Here is a 20068-nt window from a genome sequence, read left to right as displayed (position 1 = left end):
CCCCAATCATACAACTCTAGATCCCTCAGTGAGAGACAACAGTTGAAATCCCATTAATCGACGATAGTTACTCTTTCTAGACGCAGAAGCTTGCTATAGATTTATATGTGGATGGTACAGTGGGTGTGAATATTTACTAAGGGGCAGACCAACCGAAATGTATTTTAAAAAAAACAAACAATTTTTTTAACTTTGGGTGAATAGGCTGTATTCGATCGTTCAATTCGAATACTGATCGTATTCGATCAAATTCGAATTGAAGTATTTTCCAAAAAAAGCTTCGATTTTTCAAAGTCCACCAAATGACTCCAAATGGGTTCTAGGAGGTCCCCCATAGGCTAAAATAGCAATTCGGCATTTTTTAGACGGCGAATAGTTGAAGTCGAATTTTTAAAGAGACAGTAGATGATAAATTTCGATATTCGAATTTTTTTAAAATTCAGTTAGAATTTGGACGAAGTACACAATAATTACCTTGTAATCCGAATTTAAAAATTACAATTTTTACTTCGACCCTTGATAAATTTGCCCCAAAGAGTGCATTTTTGCTTGCATACTGACAGATGGATACACTGAAACCTGTATACTCTCATATTAGCACAAGCCAATAAATATGGTTTATATTGAAAACCCTTTAAAAAAAAAAACGATTTTAAAATTCTTTTTAAAGGACAGCTGGAGCATGGTTTTATTCAGAATGTATGATCTATTTTAATAATCCCTCTATCCCCCTCAGTGGAATTATATCTCTGTTAGTTTAAGATGTAGATATTATTACAGATATAGGATCCATTATCTGGAAACCCTTTATCCAGAAAGCTCAGAATTACAGGAAGGTCATCTCACATAGACTCCATTTTAAATATATAATTCAAAATTTTAAAAATGATTTCCTTTTCTCTGTAGTAATGAAACAGTACATTGTAATTGATCTGAATTAAGCTATAATTAATCCTTATTGGAGGCAAAAAAGCCTATTGGTTAAATGATTTTTTAGTGGACTTAAAGTATGCAGATCCAAATTATGGAAAGATCCCTTATGCAGGTCTCAAGCATTCTGGATAAAAGGTCCCATACCTGTATTTGTTTATTATTATTTAAGGGGTTTTTATAGGAAGAGCAATCAGATGAAATATCTTCTTCCAATCCCATACTTACTCTGCAGTTGTAGAGATGCAGGATTCAATGTAAAACAATTCTTCAAATTATATTCTTGTGTATAATTTAGTGTATTTGATACTAAACCCAGCTTTTTATATTCCTCCTGCAAAACCCTGACCAAACAATATGCATGTACCTTAAACAATAGTTGCTTTTGCCTGTTTAGAATTAGATTCACTTTGCAACTGCTCAGTAGGAGCTAGACTTAGTGAAAATGGTCTGTGTATATTTTAGATCAGATGCCCGATTACATAAAGATGATGTGGATATCTGCTTTAGCAGAACACTGAACTCATGCAAGGTCCCTCAGATCCGCTATGCAAGTGTGGAACGCCTTTTGGAGAGATTAACCGACTTGCGCTTCCTTAGCATTGATTTTCTCAACACTTTCCTACACACCTATCGTATATTTACTACTGCATTTGTGGTGCTGGAGAAGCTAGCTGATATATACAAAAAGCCCTTCACTTCAATTCCTGTAAGGTAAAGTCGTTTTTCCATTTTGTGTCTTAGTGCTGTGTCCCATGTATATTAGTGTATATAAGCCTTGGCGTTCCTGACTGCAGTGCTTGGGCTTTTTCCTAAGTGAGTGTAACCACATCTTGGACCAAAATGTACTTTTCCAGATAGTTGGTAGAACATGGGTCACCTACAGTGGAAAGTAAATACTAAGCCTGAATCCCTTTAGCATTGTAGTCCCTTAAGTTTAGGTTAGTTATGCATATGGGAGAACTACCTCCAGCTATCAATCCTTAAGTGGAATACAAGGCTGCTCTGTATAGCTATATCTTACCAGCTTACTTTCCTAGGATCCTAGAACATACTCAGAACTAGTCCTATATCTGACTAAACCTTATTCACGGGGTCCCTATTCCCAGGTTAGAAAGATTGTCCCTCTAGGGCAGAACTCTTTACTAAGCCTTGTTGATACCAGTCTCCCATGTGTTTCTTCAGTCTCCCAATATCGCTTAAATATATTTATTTCTAGTAGTGTGGTAATAGAATGTGTAAAATGTCTCACCTTGTTCTTTTTATAAGGCAAGCTATGGGGCAGATTAGGAGGCCCAACAGTAAAGGCCTCCATACACAGGCCGATAAAAGTTTATTGGCCCATGTGTGGGGTCATCCGACGGGCGTCCATGATCGATATCTGGACGAAAGTCTGGCCAAAATTCCATTGGATCACAGCCGCATCTTTTCATTGATGCGGTCCCATTCTGGCCGCCCATTTGGCCTCCATTCTGATGTGATCGTGGGCATATTGGGGAGAGATCCGCTCGTTTGGCGACATCGCCAAATGAGCGGAACTCGCTGTGTATGGCCACCTTAAGGTATGACCTGCAACCTAACATGTGCAAACTTAGAACATTAAACGTTAATTTATTTTAGTCACCATAACCATTAATATCAATAAAAAATCAAAGCCTTCAATACATAGTTTGACATGTTTTTCTTTCTAAGATTCCTGGAGCTGTTTTTTGCTACAAGCCAAAACCTCAGTGATGGGAAGTCCCCACATCTGTGCCGCAAGTTCTCTTCACCACCTCCCTTGTCACTTTCAAGAACCTCTTCTCCAATCAGAGCCAGGAAACTATCACTTAATTCTCCACTGAACTCAAGAATTGGAGCTTTGGATTTATCCACTTCATCTAGTGCAAGCAGTCCTACCTCTGTATTCAGCCCTGCCACTTCTCCACCTCCCACAACTGCTAAAGTACCTCTTGATCTTAGTAAAGGACTCTCCTCTCCAGAACAAAGTCCTGGATCCATTGATGAGAATTCTGAAAACCCGCGCATTGATTTGTGTAACAAATTGAGAAGAAGTATTCGAAGAGGTATTCAGCTTTAAGTGTTAATAGAAAGCCTAAATAAGATAATGATACAACATCCATGCTCTTAAATAGGCAAAAGGAGCATTGCCCAGGGCCAATCTCGACTGGGACCCATTATCATATGCTGTAACTTTTTACTGAAGCATGCCCCAGAAATGACAGACCTCTCGTTTAAAGAAGCAGGCGCTCCACAACACAATTAATTAATTAATTTTATTTTACTTTAGCTTTCTTTTTGAACAATCTATAGCGGGAATGTTTTTTTCCTTGTGGGATCCCATGTAGATAGTGGAGGTAGAGTAGGTACATTTGTTGCCTCCTTTTTTAGCTTCCTTTATTATAATTACATTCACCTGCTTGGGGGCAGGCCTGCCATAAAGTTCTTAGGGTGACTGCAGGGGTCCCTCCAGATCTTGGCTCTGCATCCACTACTTTAAAGCAGCCCTGCCCTGTAAGAATAACACAGAAATCCCTCAGCTACCTTTAAATTATTATTAATTATTATTATTAATGTGAACAGCCTTCTATGGGAGTATACTGAATATATATACTGTATATACATTTTTGTTTTTTTGGTGATAGTTTCCCTTTAAAATCCTCACACAGTGTGCAGACAAGCTTTTGTTCTTACCAAGAAATTTTTTCTGTGTCCCATAAATTAAGGATTTATTTGGTGCTGCTCTACGTTTTCAATCATAGGTCAGCCTCCAAAGATTTCTCCTTAATTAGGGAGTGTTGGGGGATATTAATGCTAGATATGGTGTTATGTTTGTTATGTGTCTCGCTATACATTGACCAGACTAAAGGTGGCCATACACGGGCAGATTTTTTACTTCCAAACAACCGATTCCAGAACGTTCCGACAATATCTATAATCGGATGGTTGATGGTGTACGAACGATCGTCGGACGAACGATCGTCTCGACATTATCGTTCGCAAAATTGATCGGATGAGTTTAAAAAATGTAGCCGTTCAGGGATAAAATCCCTCTTTGCGCATGTCAGGATGTTGCACAAGCCAACAAACATATACAGAACAACAAACATATATGAAGGGACCCGAACGTTCTTTGCTGAAAGCTTCATTTGTAACCATATGTAAAAAAATAAATTGGTGCTGATTGCAGGAATATCACCCTCATATGTGAAAGAAGTTTATTATGCCGTAGCATAAATCCATATGTCTGCATGGAGCAGGGAAGGAGAAACTGACTATATACTACAGACAGTGACACAATGCTGGCACCACTCCTCATTTGTTGAACAACGTTCGTCTGTACACGAAACAAACAATACGATACGATCGATCTCGGTGGATGGCATATCATATGGTCAAATAATCATCAGACGATCGTTAAACGTTACAATCGTTCATTGCAGAACGATAAAAGTATGCCTGTGTATAGCCACCTTTAGTGTGTTTCTTTACCTTTCCCATGCACCCTTTCTGCACTTTGTGGTGAATCCTATTAAGAGACACAGATGAATTTTGTTGGTTGGTATTTTTTTGGCCTCCATAACATTACATTGTATTTTTTCAATTATAGCTGCGGTTTTAGAATCTGTTTCACTGGATAGAACAATTCCTGAGAGCAGCCAGTCTACAGATACAGGTGAAAATTCTCCATGTAGGTCCCCCTCAACTCCTCGACATCTCCGATACCGCCCAACAGGAGGTAGGAAAGTTACAGAATGCAGCTTCTGATATTAGAGGACATGAGCTCATTAGGGTGGCTTATTTAGAAAAGGCACGTAAACACTATCTGAACTAGATATAAATACAGATGTATTCATGATTCCACAGACTTAAGGAAACCAAGGGCATCTCCAGCCCAGTCGTGTAGCCAATCCATTCACCAACCCACCACACTATTCCCTTCTTTCCCAGTCTGTGCTCCCTCAATAGTTCCACAATTAGCACTGGGTGTGCAATACACACAGGCCTTGGGAAGCAAACAGAGGCATGTGTCTAAGCCCAAAACTCCCCCTCATAATTTGCCCCTTGACACATGCCTCTTCTCCGTACCCCTAATTGAAGCCCTGAAGCTATCCTCCAAGATGCTGAGAGTGTAATGCAATTAGGGATGCACCGATTCCACTTTTTTGGATTCGGCCGAACCCCCGAATCCTTTGCGATTGGTTCGGCTGAATACAGAACCGAATCCGAACCCTAATTTGCATATGCAAATTAGCTGTGGGAAGGGGAAACCATTTTTTACTTCCTTGTTTCATGAGCAAAAAGTTAAGTGATTTCTCTCCCGCCCCTAATTTACATATGCAAATTCGGATTCGGTTCGGCCAGGCAGAAGGATTCGGCGAAATCCTGCTTAAAAAGGCCGAATCCCGAACCGAATTCCTAAATGCAATCCCCTTGTTTCACTGTAAAGTGATCGGTTTAAGTCCCTCTGCTTTCTTTAGTGAATACACCACTTCACAGTGGAACAAGATAGGGAAAGTTGGCAGGGTTGGAACTGGCAAACACATACAAACTAGAATGGTTTCTTTTCCATCTGTGGAATCAGGTACGTAAAAAAACATTTATATTTATTTCGATAGTGTTTATGCACCGTCCCAACTGAATGAGCTCATGTCAAAAAAGGGGGTATATTGTTTTTATAACTTCTTTTCGCCCAACAAACAATCCTTCCACCAGGATTGCAGGTTATCTGTCCATGTGACCCACCACCCAGTTTGACTTACATGCCCAGATGTTTTGGCAGTTTTGTCAAAATCTCTCATCTCACCAATTAAAGACTGCACAATACAATAATAATTCTCTCTTGTAAAAATATGCACACTATTATATATATATACACACACACACATACACACAATATTCAATTTAGGGGTTCACTACCAGGTCTTGCCCATAAAAGGACTGTCTTGAGCATGTTGAAGTATTCTACTGTTATCATCAATGCTACTCACAGTCAAGGCACAGGCTCAGTTATTCCATCAACTAAGGCTACACCCAGGAGGTAAAAGTAAGTTATACACACCTCCTTTATTAAGTAGAAAAAAAAACAAAAACACTTCAACAAGTCATAATTTACTTATCAGACAAGTAGTGCACTAACAACTTTTAGCAAAGCAAGAGGAAGGCCCTCGATAGACACCAACACTCTTTACGTATTGACAAATGCTGGTCTTTAAAAGAAGTAACATCATCACCCAGTGACTTGCATTAAAGGGTAGTCTACACGGGGAAACAGAATCGTATTGGATATCCATCAACGGTGTCTTCTCCTCCTAAAATGATGGGCAACATATGGTGGCACCTTCTAAAGGACAATTTGTATAAATACAAAGTACAAAAAAAGTCCAAGCCTAGTTCAAGCTATGATTATAATCGCACTGTCTGAATGTAGTAGACTACTTTAGTAGTAGATTTATTTTATAATGTGTTGGATTGTTAAATGCAATACACAGTCCTTTTCTGGGCAAAGCTGATGGGGGCGCACTTATACTTTCTTGTTTGAGGGGGGATTTTAATTTTTGTTTTTTGTAACTGTAATTTTTGTAATAAAGGGATTATTGTGTATCAAGTAGAGTGTGCATATTTTTCCAGGGCTCTTTTTGTCTTTTGGTAGACTATTATTTATTGCCTGGTTGTACCTTCTTACTGCTAGAAGTTAAAAAGATGGTAGGGGTGCAGGTTTAAATTTGAATTAGGTGATCATTAATGGTGGTCTAAATTGGCCAAACTGCCTGTTTAAATCTAGGCGTGTATGGACAGCTTTAAGCCCTATAGCACAGGAAATCATGATACAGTACATAAATAACCAAACAGTGCTACATGTAATAACTGTAATGATATCAAGATAATCATTTAATGGCATTGTCTGATTGTATGTAATGATATTGTAATCTAAGGAAGCTTTCTGCCCTACTAGTGTGTAGCAGGCTGGGGCCCAATGCACAGTGCCCATCACCGGAATGACAAAATACAGGCGGATGTGACTTATTAGCATTCGGCACAACAATGACATTGCTCAGAGCCAGGCCCTTCTATTATACTTGTGGGATAAACATTCAAGTAATAACTGGGTATATTGTATGTACAAGTAAATAGTAAGCTATCGTGCAGGATATATAACTTCCTTTACAGCTCCATGGTAACTGCTATTCAGGGTGAAAAAATCCTTTCCATCAAATTACTGATAATGAAGCTTTTGAGTGTTTCCATGGTAATGTTCAAAGGACTATTTTGTGCATACAGATATGGCCATGAAAGAAAAAAAAGGGACATTAGTTATGTTTATGTTCATGCTTCCTATTTAAATTGCAGACGTTTTGTCACATCTGACATATACTGTAGTAGTTAACCTTTAGAGTTTTTTTGTATTGTAACCAGTTACAGAGGTGGGTAAAGTTATCACATCAGCCTATACACTCATTTATTTTCTTACTTTAAAGGGCAGATATGGCATTGTCCATAGTTGCTTCCTTTTCCCGGCTTATTACACTGCCCTCTAGTACATGGCACTATATTTTTTATTTCACATCAATTTGTCAATGTAATTTGATTGAGATATATCAAATATGTCAGCACAAACTAGAGTGAACTGTAACTCACTCGGGGGGGTCGGGGATTTGTGTATTAAAAAGGAATTAGCCTGGAATTGGAGTAAAGTGGAGGAAATGTTTGTTTATGATTATTTTCTTAACTATAGTTTCCACCAATTGAATTCCATCTTTCTGAGTTTGACATTATTAATGCAAACAAAAAGAAGTTAAAGTACAAGGAAAGGCAAATTAACTGGAGATGACAAAATATTAGATAACCCCAGTACATTCAATCCATAAGGTTTTTAATGAGCCGGTGTTCTTTCTAGGAAAAAAGTATCACCATGCTGCAAACTGCCATTATAAAGATAGAGATAGAGCAGCCGCTTTTGCATCTCATTATCTATATCACCACCCCAATGATAATATCCCACATGTGTCATTTCTATATGACATTCATTTTCTAAAGAGTTTTGCTCAATACAATTTGATGGAAAAAATACACTGACCTTTATGGCTATCTGTATAAGAAAGCGTTCAGGCCTTATTGGTCTAAAGCACACTGAGTACAGAGCCCTTACAAGGATTAATTAGCAAAGAGTGACTGGCATTATGAAAGTGTACTGTAGCAGTGCACCAGAACCACCTTCCATATAAGTGTCAATCACTAATTGGAAGCATTAGAAACATGAAACAATAAGTGGAAAATTTGGGGTTAGACGTATCCCTTTGATTTCTGAAGATTTACTTCCCATACATAGAGAGCATGGTGTAGGCATGTGTGGGGTCTTATAAGCAACCTGGTATCCAGAAGTGAACCTGTGCACCATCTTCAAACATTTGGAACCCAGAAGCATGGCAGCTGTGCATGACTGACCAGTATGTGTAGCAAAAGCTATAAAACGAAAGCCTAAGGGGCAGATTTTACCAAGGGTCGAATTTCGAAGTAGAAAAAGCTTTTACATCGAATTTGGACATTTGCGGTTGAAGTAAAATCGTTCGATTCTAAGGATTTCAGTGATCGATCGAACGATTTTACTTTGACTTCCAAAAACTTAGAAAAATGCTCTAGAAGGTCTCCATAGGCTAACATAGCACTTCTGCAGGTTTAATTTGGCAAAGTTTTTTTAAAGAGACAGTACTTCGATTATCGAATGGTCGAATATTCGAACGATTTTACTTCAAGTCAAAGTCGTAGTATCCTCTTCGACGGTCGAAGTATCCAAAAAATTACTTCACTTCGACCCTTGATAAATCTACCTCTAAATGTTAGGTAGGCAGATGTTAAGTGCAGGACTTTCCAACAACTTACAGGTCCAGCACTCCGTAGCCTGAGGGCCCATAAAATACATTAACACCTACTGCCCCTTTGAATTAATTGCTATTGATTGCAGCCGGAATGACATTCAAAACAAAACATAACTCTTTACAAACACACTAGAAGCTCATGTATGTTACGTATCCGCGGCATAGAGCTTCAAACAGCAAATTCATAGTTATTATTACCGGTACTTTCTTCAGTGCCTCCAGATAATTATTTCGGGTTTATTTATTTTTGGGTCATTTCTTTGCCTTCCTCATATAAATATTCTACATGGATAGATACGACAAGTGTTTTATTGTTCTAAACTAATGTACTATAATTATGACTAGCAGTGCTAACCCTAGTATTTATGTTATGGTTACAGTGCAGGCATCTGACAACCAACGTGGCTGTTCTGTCTCACCAGCCTCTGCCTTTGCCATTGCTACAGCTGGAGCTGGTCATGGAAGTCCCCCAGGTGAGGGAAGAAAAATCCATCAATGCATATATGGTTAGAAATGCATGTGGTGTTTATGGGTATAAGCCGAGTTCTATGCTGTTAGTTGCCAGTGTACTGCAGTCCTGCAACTCGGAGGCCAAGTACCTCATACAAGAGTAACTATAACCATAACATTTTGTTGTAGTCCATTATTTGGAAAGACTGACTGCACAGCTCACTGTATTTGAGATTTCTCTTATTTTTGATGAGGTGCCACCTACTTTACATCCTGTTGACTAGAATAGAATAGTAGCTGTGACTTATTTAGGTAAACAGTTATCACTTTGGGCCATTGTGGACAAGTTGCGACTACATGCCTACCAAGAGAAGTACACCTGATGAGGCCATGAGCTCCAAGCCCTCTTGGAATCAACTTTTTATTCATCTCACAAAATGCTTTGGACCCTTTGTCAAGTGCAATTAACAATTACTTAGTATAACTTTTTAAGCCCAGCTCACACCAAGGTCAATTGGATCACATGATGTATAATTAAAGTCTAATTAAACAGAAAACATTGTGTGCCGTAATCCCAATCCACAATAAACACTGTAATGTATGCCAAAGTCCATAGGGAGAAACTCAGAAAGCATTATTTTACATTTACATAATGTGCCATCATCCCAAACCACAATAAACCCAAAATATATATATATATATACATATTTTACATATATATACATATATTTTGAGTAATGGTACTACTACCTAGCAGTCTACCTGTCTAGCTTTTGACCAGAGAAACATGCTAATTAGAGGTATCACTCGGCAGGGCATTCAACATCCTCACTGTGAAGAACCCCCTACGTTGCTTCAAATGAAAGTTCTTTTCTTCTAGTTTAAAGGGGTGGCCTCTGGTACGGTGATCCCTGCTATTTGTCTATAATGCCCTCTAATGTACTTATAAAGAGTAGTCAAGTTCCCTCATAAGCGTCAAGTTCCCTCATAAGAAAACAACCCCAACCTTGACAGTCTCCCCTCACAGTTTAAAATCCTCCTTTCCAGTTGCATATCACTGCACTCTATCCAGTATATTGGATTTTAATTATACATCATGTGATCCAATTGACCTTATTGGATGGGAGGAGGGCCACTGTGCGAAGATGGATTTAATAGGTTACAATAAGTAATTGTTAATTGCACTTCAGAAAGTTCATCGTATGACAAAAAAAAAGTAGCAGCACAGTTTTGCAGTCCGTTAGGCTCCCATCATCTCTTTGATTCTGGTCTTTATAAAAGGTTGAGCCCCTTTAAAGTGAATAATAGGAGTGCACAAAAGAGCAATGTTATTTATTTAAGTCTCCAATTGGCAGAATGGAAACTGATCCCAGCATTTAATATTTTCTAGAACTGTGCCTGCAGCCTCCCTTCCTAGAAAATCAGTGGTTACTACACAGGCAGAACAATGGTGGCTGCCTCATTATATAGAGCAGTGAATAATGGCTCCCATCACATTATTCAGGTACAACAGTAGTTAGGAAGCAGTTATATTAGCTGAGGGCAGGCAGCAGGCCATAGGTTAGTGTTGTACATTTTTATACATTATTACTAGCGAGTGAATCTTTCATAGAGCTACCTCATAACAGCATTATGGGCTTCCATTACTTTTTTTGTAGTTGTTTGTCTTCTTTAGGGCATTGCCATTGTCTTGTGATGTCTCTTTCCGGAAGGCACAGCCTTGGCAACAGATAGGTGTGTTTGCAGCAGCTGCATATACAATAGACCACTGGTGATTCTGTAGACGAACCACGCTATAGAAATTTCATTATAATTACATAGCAGAGCTAGAGAAATATGATTGTGCTTGCATCATCCTACACTGCAATTAAGAAAATTGCAGGGGAAATGCAGACATACGTTGTCGGTGGTCTGTTTATATACATTTCACTTGAGGAGTAACATTTCAGAGTAGCAATGATTAAATGTGCTCAGGTGAGAGGAAGCATAATCACTGTCAGCCTCTGGCAAAGGTGATAACATGGTACGTGACCGGATAATTGCAGCTTCCATTGCAGCATCTCTGGTTAATTTACATTTCAGACTTTGTACTTGTGTTCAGTTCTGAAATTATTGCAGATAGAGTATCAATGACTCAGAATATGCTATATTCTTGGCTGTGTTTTTAGTTTAAGTCCATGGATGGATGGTAACATTATTATACATTATATACCTCAGAGAATAATATAAGTATCTTGTATAGGTAAATGTAAAAACAACTGGACTTGCTGAGTAATCATTGAAGACGTTTCACTACTCGTCCGAGCATGCCGAGAACTTCTCAGTTGAACTGAAGAAGCTGCTCGGATGAGTAGTGAAACGTCTTCAATGTCCAGTTGTTTTTAGATTTACCTATACTAGATATACCATGACCTGGATGAATGAAAATCTTCATAGTCAATAATATAAGTAATAATTAAGTAATATACTGTATGAGTAATATGTGCTTGTTTTTCTGCAGGTTGTAGTGGCTTATGCTTTACATACACTTTAAGGTTACTTAAAGGTTATGCAATGATCTTCCCTGTTAAATCACATGTTGCCCATAGCAACCAATCAGATCTTTGCTTTTGTTTTCTAACTTGGCTGTGGCTGTTTAAATCTAATTGCTGATTGGTTGCCATGGGAAACATCTCCAGAAATCTCTCCAGATATTTATCTCCAATGTTAGTAAACATGCCCCTATATCACTATATAGATATATATAATTATAAATCAAAAGTCAGCACCAAGGGTCTTGTCGTGTCAAAAAATATATTATTTATTTTATAATATATATTATATTATTGCATAGTCTGTGCAATATGCAATAATATCTCTTTTTTTTTGACACTGTAAGACCCTTGGTGCTGACTTTTGATTAATTATATATACATTGGTTGTCTGTGCACAGGGGCAGCTACAAGCGTAATAGAAAGTGGTGCCCTTTGGATTATATATATATATGCAAGATGAAGAAGAATGAATATTTGATTATGTGGTTATTAATCCAAGTGTCTTTTGAGTTTGCATGTCATAGTGTAAACATTACTGCATATAACCTTGATAACATGAATAATTTTATTTCCTGCACAGAATGAATTAATGTTAAAACCTCTTCCTTCCTGTGTGATTTTTTTTCCCCCACAAAGGCTTTAACAACATGGAAAGAATGTGCGACAAAGAGTTTATAATCCGCAGGGCTGCAACAAACCGAGTATTGAATGTTCTTCGTCACTGGGTCTCTAAGCACGCACAGGTATTTATGAAATGTCACGGCCAGATATCTGTCATCCGTTTATCATGTTGCTGAATGTGATGAGAGAGACATACTCCTGCAGGGAGAATGGAAGGTGGGCACGCACAATGTGTTTCCTACATATAATATATATATGTATGTGTGTGTGTGTAAGTATTTTATGTTCACCTGATGTAGTGAGTGATATTCTGAGACAATTTGCAATTGGTTTTCAATTTTTATTATTTGAGGGTTTTGAGTTATTTAGTTTTTTATGTAGCAGCTCTCTAGTTTGCAATTTTAGCTATCTGGTTGCTTGGGTCCAAAAAGCAAGCAAAAAGTGTGTCTTGCACATTGCACTTGTTCCCTACAGTGTAGGACTGTTCAGCAAAAATAGGTACAGTCGGAATGAATGCTATACTTATACTCAACTATTGTCCCACGCCCAAGAAGCACATCTACTTACTACTGTTGGTTACTGTGGCATTTCTCTAAATGTCATGTATTTTATGCACTGAAAAGAGACACATCTCCACCCATCACATCATGTACAAAATACAACACCAATTTCTGGCCACTGTTCAATGAACTACTTCCCATGGATTCACATTTAATAACCAGACAGCCAGAGCAACATAGATGAGCTGAATCATGGCAGAACCCCGCGTGCTCTGTTTTTTCCACTCACTGGTGCATTTTCATGTAACACACACACACCTGCACTTACACATGGTTTCCATTAAAATCTATAGGAGCCACTGGAGGCAGTCTGAGGGGGATTCCATCACTGGCAAATGCTGATGGGAAAATGTTTCACCTATGCTATTACCCTAAATGCATTTGCCTATGAATTGATGCAATATAGAAACTTCTTCATATTGTTTTATATGTTAGGACATAGTATGAGCAAATTCATTTAAGGGATAGTTGAGTACAATTTTAGACAGGTCATGTGACAAGAGAGAATAGAATGTAGGTGTTGAGAGTAGAGAGCTATTTAAATCAAATTGGGAGCAGAAGCAATAAATACTATTAGTAAGCATGTCGGAGACCTCTAGTGACCAAACAGAGGTAAAACCACAATCTCAAAAATTTCTCCAACACATGCTATTAAAGTAAAAAAATATAAATTTTATTCACATCAGTAGTTAAAAAACATGTATGGTATTCCCTCTAACGATGTAGAATGTAGGTGTTGAGAGTAGAGAGAACTGTATACAATCCACTCTACTCTCTTTATATTGTCATTTATGTTTAACCTTTGCTTTCCTTCTCAGGACAGAAGGCTCCGCTTTTGTACCCCATGACTTTGACTATATTCTTTCAGCAAAACATCTTTTGGCCCTCACTTTTATACAGGCTACACAAGCCGTGCTCCTCCTACAATAGGGCACTAGAGGAAACATTTAATGCCCAATATTAAACTTAAGACTGGTGGTTGTGTATGAGCACCTCAATTATTATCAGCATTTAGGCATTTCTTTTAATACAGACTGAGTCACACTGCAAGTCTGTAGCATATACTAAAATTTACATATTAAGTAATCTATAAAATCTCTTTATATTATATATATATATATATATATATATATATATATATATATATATATATATATATATATATATATATTGATGTGTACATATTTTACCTGCACCCAGTCATGCTATGTTTTTTTGGTAAGGTTTCCTTCATGTTCCATATGTATATATAGACAGAATTGATATGTGATAATCTCAAGTAAGCCTCTTCTGCAGGGGTCCCAACCATTTTTACCTGTGAGCCACATTCAAATGTATGGGGAGCAACACGAGCATGGAAAATATTCCTGGGGGTGCCAAAAAAGGATATGTTTGGCTATTTGGTAGCCCTTTGGGGACTGTCAGCCTAGAGCAGACTCTTCTTAACAGTACACCAAATTTTATACATCCAAAACTTTCCTCCAAGCCTGGAATTCAAAAATAAGCATAACACCTGCTTTGAGGCCACTGGGAGCAACATTAAAAACTGTGTTATATTAAGTGGAATGATAAAAAGAGTCATTGTTTGGTGACCACATCCATATAAACTATAGCTACAGTAAATTAAATGTCATCATTGTTCCTTGTTATCTAGCTCAGCACAGTGTTGCACTCTGTCTTCACAAGGAATGTGGGAAAAGTCCCTTTTGTTCATATATACAATCTTGAAGAAAAGACAGATTTTTGTCTCCTTTTTTCACATCTGCTGTAAGTGTGGGTTTGCCCCATATTAGACAAAGTCTGTTATTTAGGTCCAAGTATGATATTGTGTTCAATCCATTTCTGAGCTGTTGCTTTAACAACAGAATGACTTTATATTCTGTGTTTTCTACATGGAATTCCCGGTGCTTGGTAATTGTTTTTCTAATGCTTGTTGCTTTTTCCTCTAATAGGATTTTGAGTTAAACCATGAAATAAAAATGAATGTTGTGAACGTGTTGGAAGACGTTCTACGTGACCCTGACCTGCTACCCCAAGAGAGAAAAGCAGCTACTAACATATTAAGGTAAAAAGAGGCTTTTTCCAGCTTATCCCTGAGAAATCCCTTTGGCATACAAGCCGTAATGATAGGATGCAGCTTTGTGATTTCTGTGACATGGAAAGCATCAAACCCAGACATTTTCCTTTTCTGCGAGAATATTCATTGTACTGACAGTGGCCATTTTTGCAAACTCCTTTGTATCAGTGTCGGGTGGGGTGTCGAGGGCCCACTTGGGCTGTCACTCCACCCCCACCCCCTAGGGTCAGAAACAGGTGTTCTGTGGACTAGGCAACTCCAATCCAGCTGGTGCCCCTTCTATCTCTTAGGATATTTTTAATTTTTTTTCTCCATTTACTTTGTTTATCCATCCCCACTTCTTCTTTTCTTCCTACTCTCCATTAATTTTTTTGATTTCTTCTGTTCTTTCTTACTTTCAATATTTTCTCCTTTACTGGTCCTTTTTAATTATTTTAGCAGTATTTCTCTGCCTTCATTTTCTATGCAATTTGCTCCTCTTTGTCTTTCCATGTGTCACTCTCTTCCACGTACTACAAGTGCAGTTCACTCAAATTAACTCAAATTATTCCACCTTTACCCACTTTTATTGTTATAATGTTATCTAAACCCCCCACTTCTATCTCCTTTTTTACCTAAGATGCCATATACACCTGCTTTCCCCTGTACTTCAGCCCCCTCCCCACCATCCACAAAACATTGAGTGTTGAGTACTTCATCCACTGTGCCCTCTTCTTCAGACCTGACATGGTTGTAATTGGGACCTGTTATCCAGAATGCTCGGGACCTGGGGTTTTCTGTATAACGGATCCTTCCATAATTAGGATCTTCATACCTTATGTCTACCAGAAAATAATGTAAACAATTAATAAACCAATTAGACAGTTTTTTCTTCCCATAAGGATTAATTATATCTTAGTTGGGATCAAGTACAAGGTACTGTTTTATTATTACAGAGAAAAATTAAATCATTTTTAAAAATTTGGATTATTTTGATAAAATGGAGTCTATGGGTGATGGCCTTAGCTTTCTGGATAACTGGTTTCTGGATAACAGATACAAAAATACAGATTAATGGAGGGCACTCCCAACTCAACTACAAAGCAGTATGTTATAATACAAATTCTCTTATATAGAATGTAGTAAAACTACATCAAAAAATGGCCTGTTCAGTGTAATACATGTCCAATAGTATAAGCAAAGATATCTAAAAGCTGGCAAAGAGTCAGAAGAAGAAGGCAAATAATTCAAAAACAATAAGAAATAAATAAATAAAATCAATGTAAAAGTTGCTTAGAATTGTCCATTCTATAACATACTAAAAGTTAACTTAAAGGTGAACCACCCTTTAACTTAATGATTTGTACAGGGTTACATAATAGCAGAGTCCTCCAAAATCATTGCACTGAATGGGTTTATTTAAAAAAGAAGGCACACAGAATGTAAAGGACTTACCTTCAGTCATTCGTTTTACCACTAGTTCTGGCCCTGCCCACCCCAGTCCTAAACACTTACTCTTATGAAACTCAACGCCAGCCTGCAGCTTCTCTCCACTTCTGCGTGTGCCAAGGTCCTCTTACTTGCAGAAGAAGTGCCCAAAGTTTCCGGAGCAGGGAGCAGGTCTGGGTTGGGGGTCCCCCAAGGACTGTCCCAGTCTGACCTTGCTTCCTATTGTCTTCCAGCACCATTCATTAATTCTACTATTTGCTCCCCCATTCTCTCTTTTAAATGTATTTATAGGGGCAGGTCATACAGAGCCTGGTCAACAAACAATGTGGACTTATAGTTTATCCTTGGGTCTGATAGGGGGCAAGTAGTTGCACTCTATACGGAACAAAACTGTAGATCCACTAATCCATTTGATCACAGATAATGCAATTGTATTTCTCTAATTTGATTATGTTTACTCCAAATTCAGTAATTATGAATCCAGCGCATCCCTGCTCTGTAATTGTGCAAAATGTATATTTCTGCCAAAAAACATAATGGAAACAAGGGAAGGGGAGGGAAATTTTGTAGCCATATTTTAGTAGATGTAAAGAAGTGAACAGTACTTGATTGTGTTTGGATTTAGTTTGTTGATTTAGTAAATTAACCTTTTTTAATTAATGCCACTAATTATACAGGATTGTCTTTTTTCATTTAGTGTCCTATCTCTGGATGAACAAGATGACTGCCACCTGGTCCTTGAGGACATTATAAATATGGTAAGCATGCTATTTTATTCCTATTCCAAGTCTGCTTTCCCATATTGCCATCCACTCGTGTAATTTCTTATTCCCATTAATCTTAAACTATCTTACTTCCATCTTCCATTCTCACTTGTCTTCCTTTTTCCCTTCTTTTCCTGTCTCTGACTTTTGGCTGCTTGAAATTTACAGTTTTCTGTAGTAATTATTTTAGTAATCATACTCACTAGTGTAATGATATACACATATTTATACACATACATGGGTTGATCTCACCAAATAAGTTGGATCCCCAGGTAAACTGATCAAATCACATGTAGAGACCGATGGAAACCAGTCACAAGAGGACAACATTCTAAGCCCAGTGAGGGACATAATCAAGGGATTTTTCAAGAGTTCCAATAGATATCAGTAGAGTAGGGAAAACCATAATTATAGCCTCATACAAGTGTTAAATTCCATCTAATACCTTGTACAGTATGTATGACCATCTTACATTTTTAAAAAAAGGCAAGTTTTGCTGTTGTGCAAAATCTTATTTCAATTTCACATCTAATCATAATGTTTATTGTCATTTTACTGTGATCATTTTTATTGCATTTTACAATAATAATTTTGTGGAGTAAACCTAGCCTTTATTTAATAACCTTTGGAATTGACAGCAAACTTCACTTCAATTCTGTCTATCGCTATGCAAACATTGCATTTATTACTGAAGTCATTTGGTCTTTATTTTGCAGTCAGAGAGTCCCAGCTCAGAGTGCCTGGAAACCCTGTCTGCTATGGAACTGGCGGAGCAGATAACCCTATTAGATCACATAGTGTTTAGAAGCATACCATACCAGTGAGTACTTCCAGAGAACAATTCTGTTATCGATAAGACTGATGATGAGCAAATGTTGTCTCATTTTAATTTAAAGAGAAACTGTAGCAGTGACTATGAATCCATTGAATCATTTATGCATATACATATAACAATCATATAACAAAGGGATCTCCCTTCTCTACACATTGCTTCATGGGGATGATGGTGCTCAGTGGATATCATAAATGCATATACTGTAAAGAAGAGATCCATAAAGCCCTAAAATTATCTGTACAAACAATGTCCAAATAAACCTTTATTAAACCTGCTATTAGTACCAGATATACACAGTTGTGCTAACCCATCTGCACAATGTCATAAAAGGCCAATGTCATTGAGAGCACTGCGTAGAGAATATAGTGTGTTGCATTAAAGGATATGTAAACCTAAAAAATAAATGCATAAAAATTGTTTAGGGCACTCTTCTAAGCACTTTTGCTATTTATAAACAACCTCACCACCTGCTGGTAAGTTTTCCTACAATCAGATAGAATGTGTTTAGAAGGAAAACAGAAAACTGTCCTGATGTTGCTCTGCTCAGGAAAGACATTAGAAAAGCCATATGCGGAATTCTAAACTCTTTCCTTTGTAGAGCAACATCAGAGCAGTTTCTGTTTTCCTTCTGAACCTATTCTTACCGACTATTGGAAAACTGACCAGCAGTTGGTTGTTAGAAAAATTATTGTATTCACAGTTTATAAACAGCTTATTATCTTAAAATCATAAAAAAATGAATGTCAATTGCAAAACTGCTTATAGGAGCAACCTGAGCAATTTTGCATTTTTTTTATTTTTAAGATTCACTTATCCTTTAATATCCCATATACAAAATAAACAGGCAGTAGTTATTTTTATCCATAGGTGATATTTAAACTGCAAGGTCTATAGACTGATTAAAACACCATTTAAAACATACAGGGTCTGTAGACTGATTACTATACTCAGCGCTCTCAGGAATATTGGGAATGGATTGGCCTTTATGGTTTATGAGACAAATTATATTACACCATCTTAGGGGTGTATTACTCCTTAAAGAACCATTGGTATACATAGTTTGAGCTTTGACTATTTTATTTCATATTGCTAGTGTACTTTTTATTGATAATATGTAACTGATATATTTAAATTTTAGATCTGCAGATGAGATAGGGCAATGGGGTGTGTTAGGTACTAATAGCAGACTTAATAAAAGTCTGCTTGGATGTTATGTATACATAATGCACATTTTTAGATAATAGGACATGACACATTCCTAAGCCCTAATAAAGGCTTGAGGCATCAATTTCTAGTAAATGTTTCATATGTGCAGTGCAGCTTAGTTGCAACAAGGGAAACCTCCCTATTTGGCAATTTATGTACACAAAACAGTTACACCACCACCATAATGAAGATATGGCATTAGACAAATGGGAAGTGAAGGAGAAAGTATTATAAAATAAACACAGCAATACATTATTTGTATTACTTGAATAGTAAGTAAGATTACAAAAGACTCTTAGGAAGTACAGGAAGGAGGTCTCTGGACTGAACTGTTGGGATCTTAGGAAGGTATAAACCATTGCTTTCTCTACAGAAGGCATCCAAGGTATCCAAAATTTAGAGTAGCTGTTTTTGTGCAGATTTAAAAAGAAAAGCAGGCTGGTTGTGGAACCCTAGAATTACCATCAAGTCCAGCTTAGCAGAAGTGCCAAGGTTCCCTAGAGTCCATGCAAGTCTCAGGGTTGTGTTGGCACTAGCCACAGAATGTTTGAAACAAGTACGGGCACTAGTACCAATGTGTTCTTAGTTGTTCATCTGTTTTTTAGGTCTATGTTTATAATTGAACACTATTCTGCTTTATCAGCAATTCATTTTGCACAAATATAGAAATAAAGATAATTACAATCAATTGGTTGATGATCACCACTTTCACAGTTTCCTGGAGGCAGATAAGCTCTGTGTGATCATTTATACATGTATTGAATGCTATAATAAATACAAACCTTG

At 37.4% G+C, this 20068-nt stretch overlaps 1 protein-coding gene across 2 annotated transcripts in view; it reads left to right on the top strand.

Annotated features, from left to right (window-relative positions):
• LOC108717634 (ras-specific guanine nucleotide-releasing factor 2) overlaps positions 1–20068 on the top strand; it is a 148486-nt gene that overhangs the window by 107927 nt on the left and 20491 nt on the right. The window contains exons 14-21 of one of the 2 annotated variants that reach the window (XM_041568609.1): positions 1444–1644; positions 2623–2996; positions 4541–4669; positions 9188–9280; positions 12428–12534; positions 14925–15037; positions 17175–17235; positions 17958–18061. In XM_041568609.1, the coding sequence (XP_041424543.1) occupies positions 1444–1644; positions 2623–2996; positions 4541–4669; positions 9188–9280; positions 12428–12534; positions 14925–15037; positions 17175–17235; positions 17958–18061 (1182 nt within the window). Of the gene's footprint in view, positions 1–1395; positions 1645–2622; positions 2997–4540; positions 4670–9187; positions 9281–12427; positions 12535–14924; positions 15038–17174; positions 17236–17957; positions 18062–20068 lie in introns of both variants that reach the window. The other variant, XM_018264856.2, reaches the window with a different exon arrangement.

This window comes from Xenopus laevis, chromosome 1L (genome assembly GCF_017654675.1).
Source record: "Xenopus laevis strain J_2021 chromosome 1L, Xenopus_laevis_v10.1, whole genome shotgun sequence".
NCBI lineage: Eukaryota > Metazoa > Chordata > Amphibia > Anura > Pipidae > Xenopus > Xenopus laevis.
The sequence above is the reverse complement of the archived record's forward strand: the minus strand, read 5'-3'. Positions and strand labels throughout refer to the sequence as shown.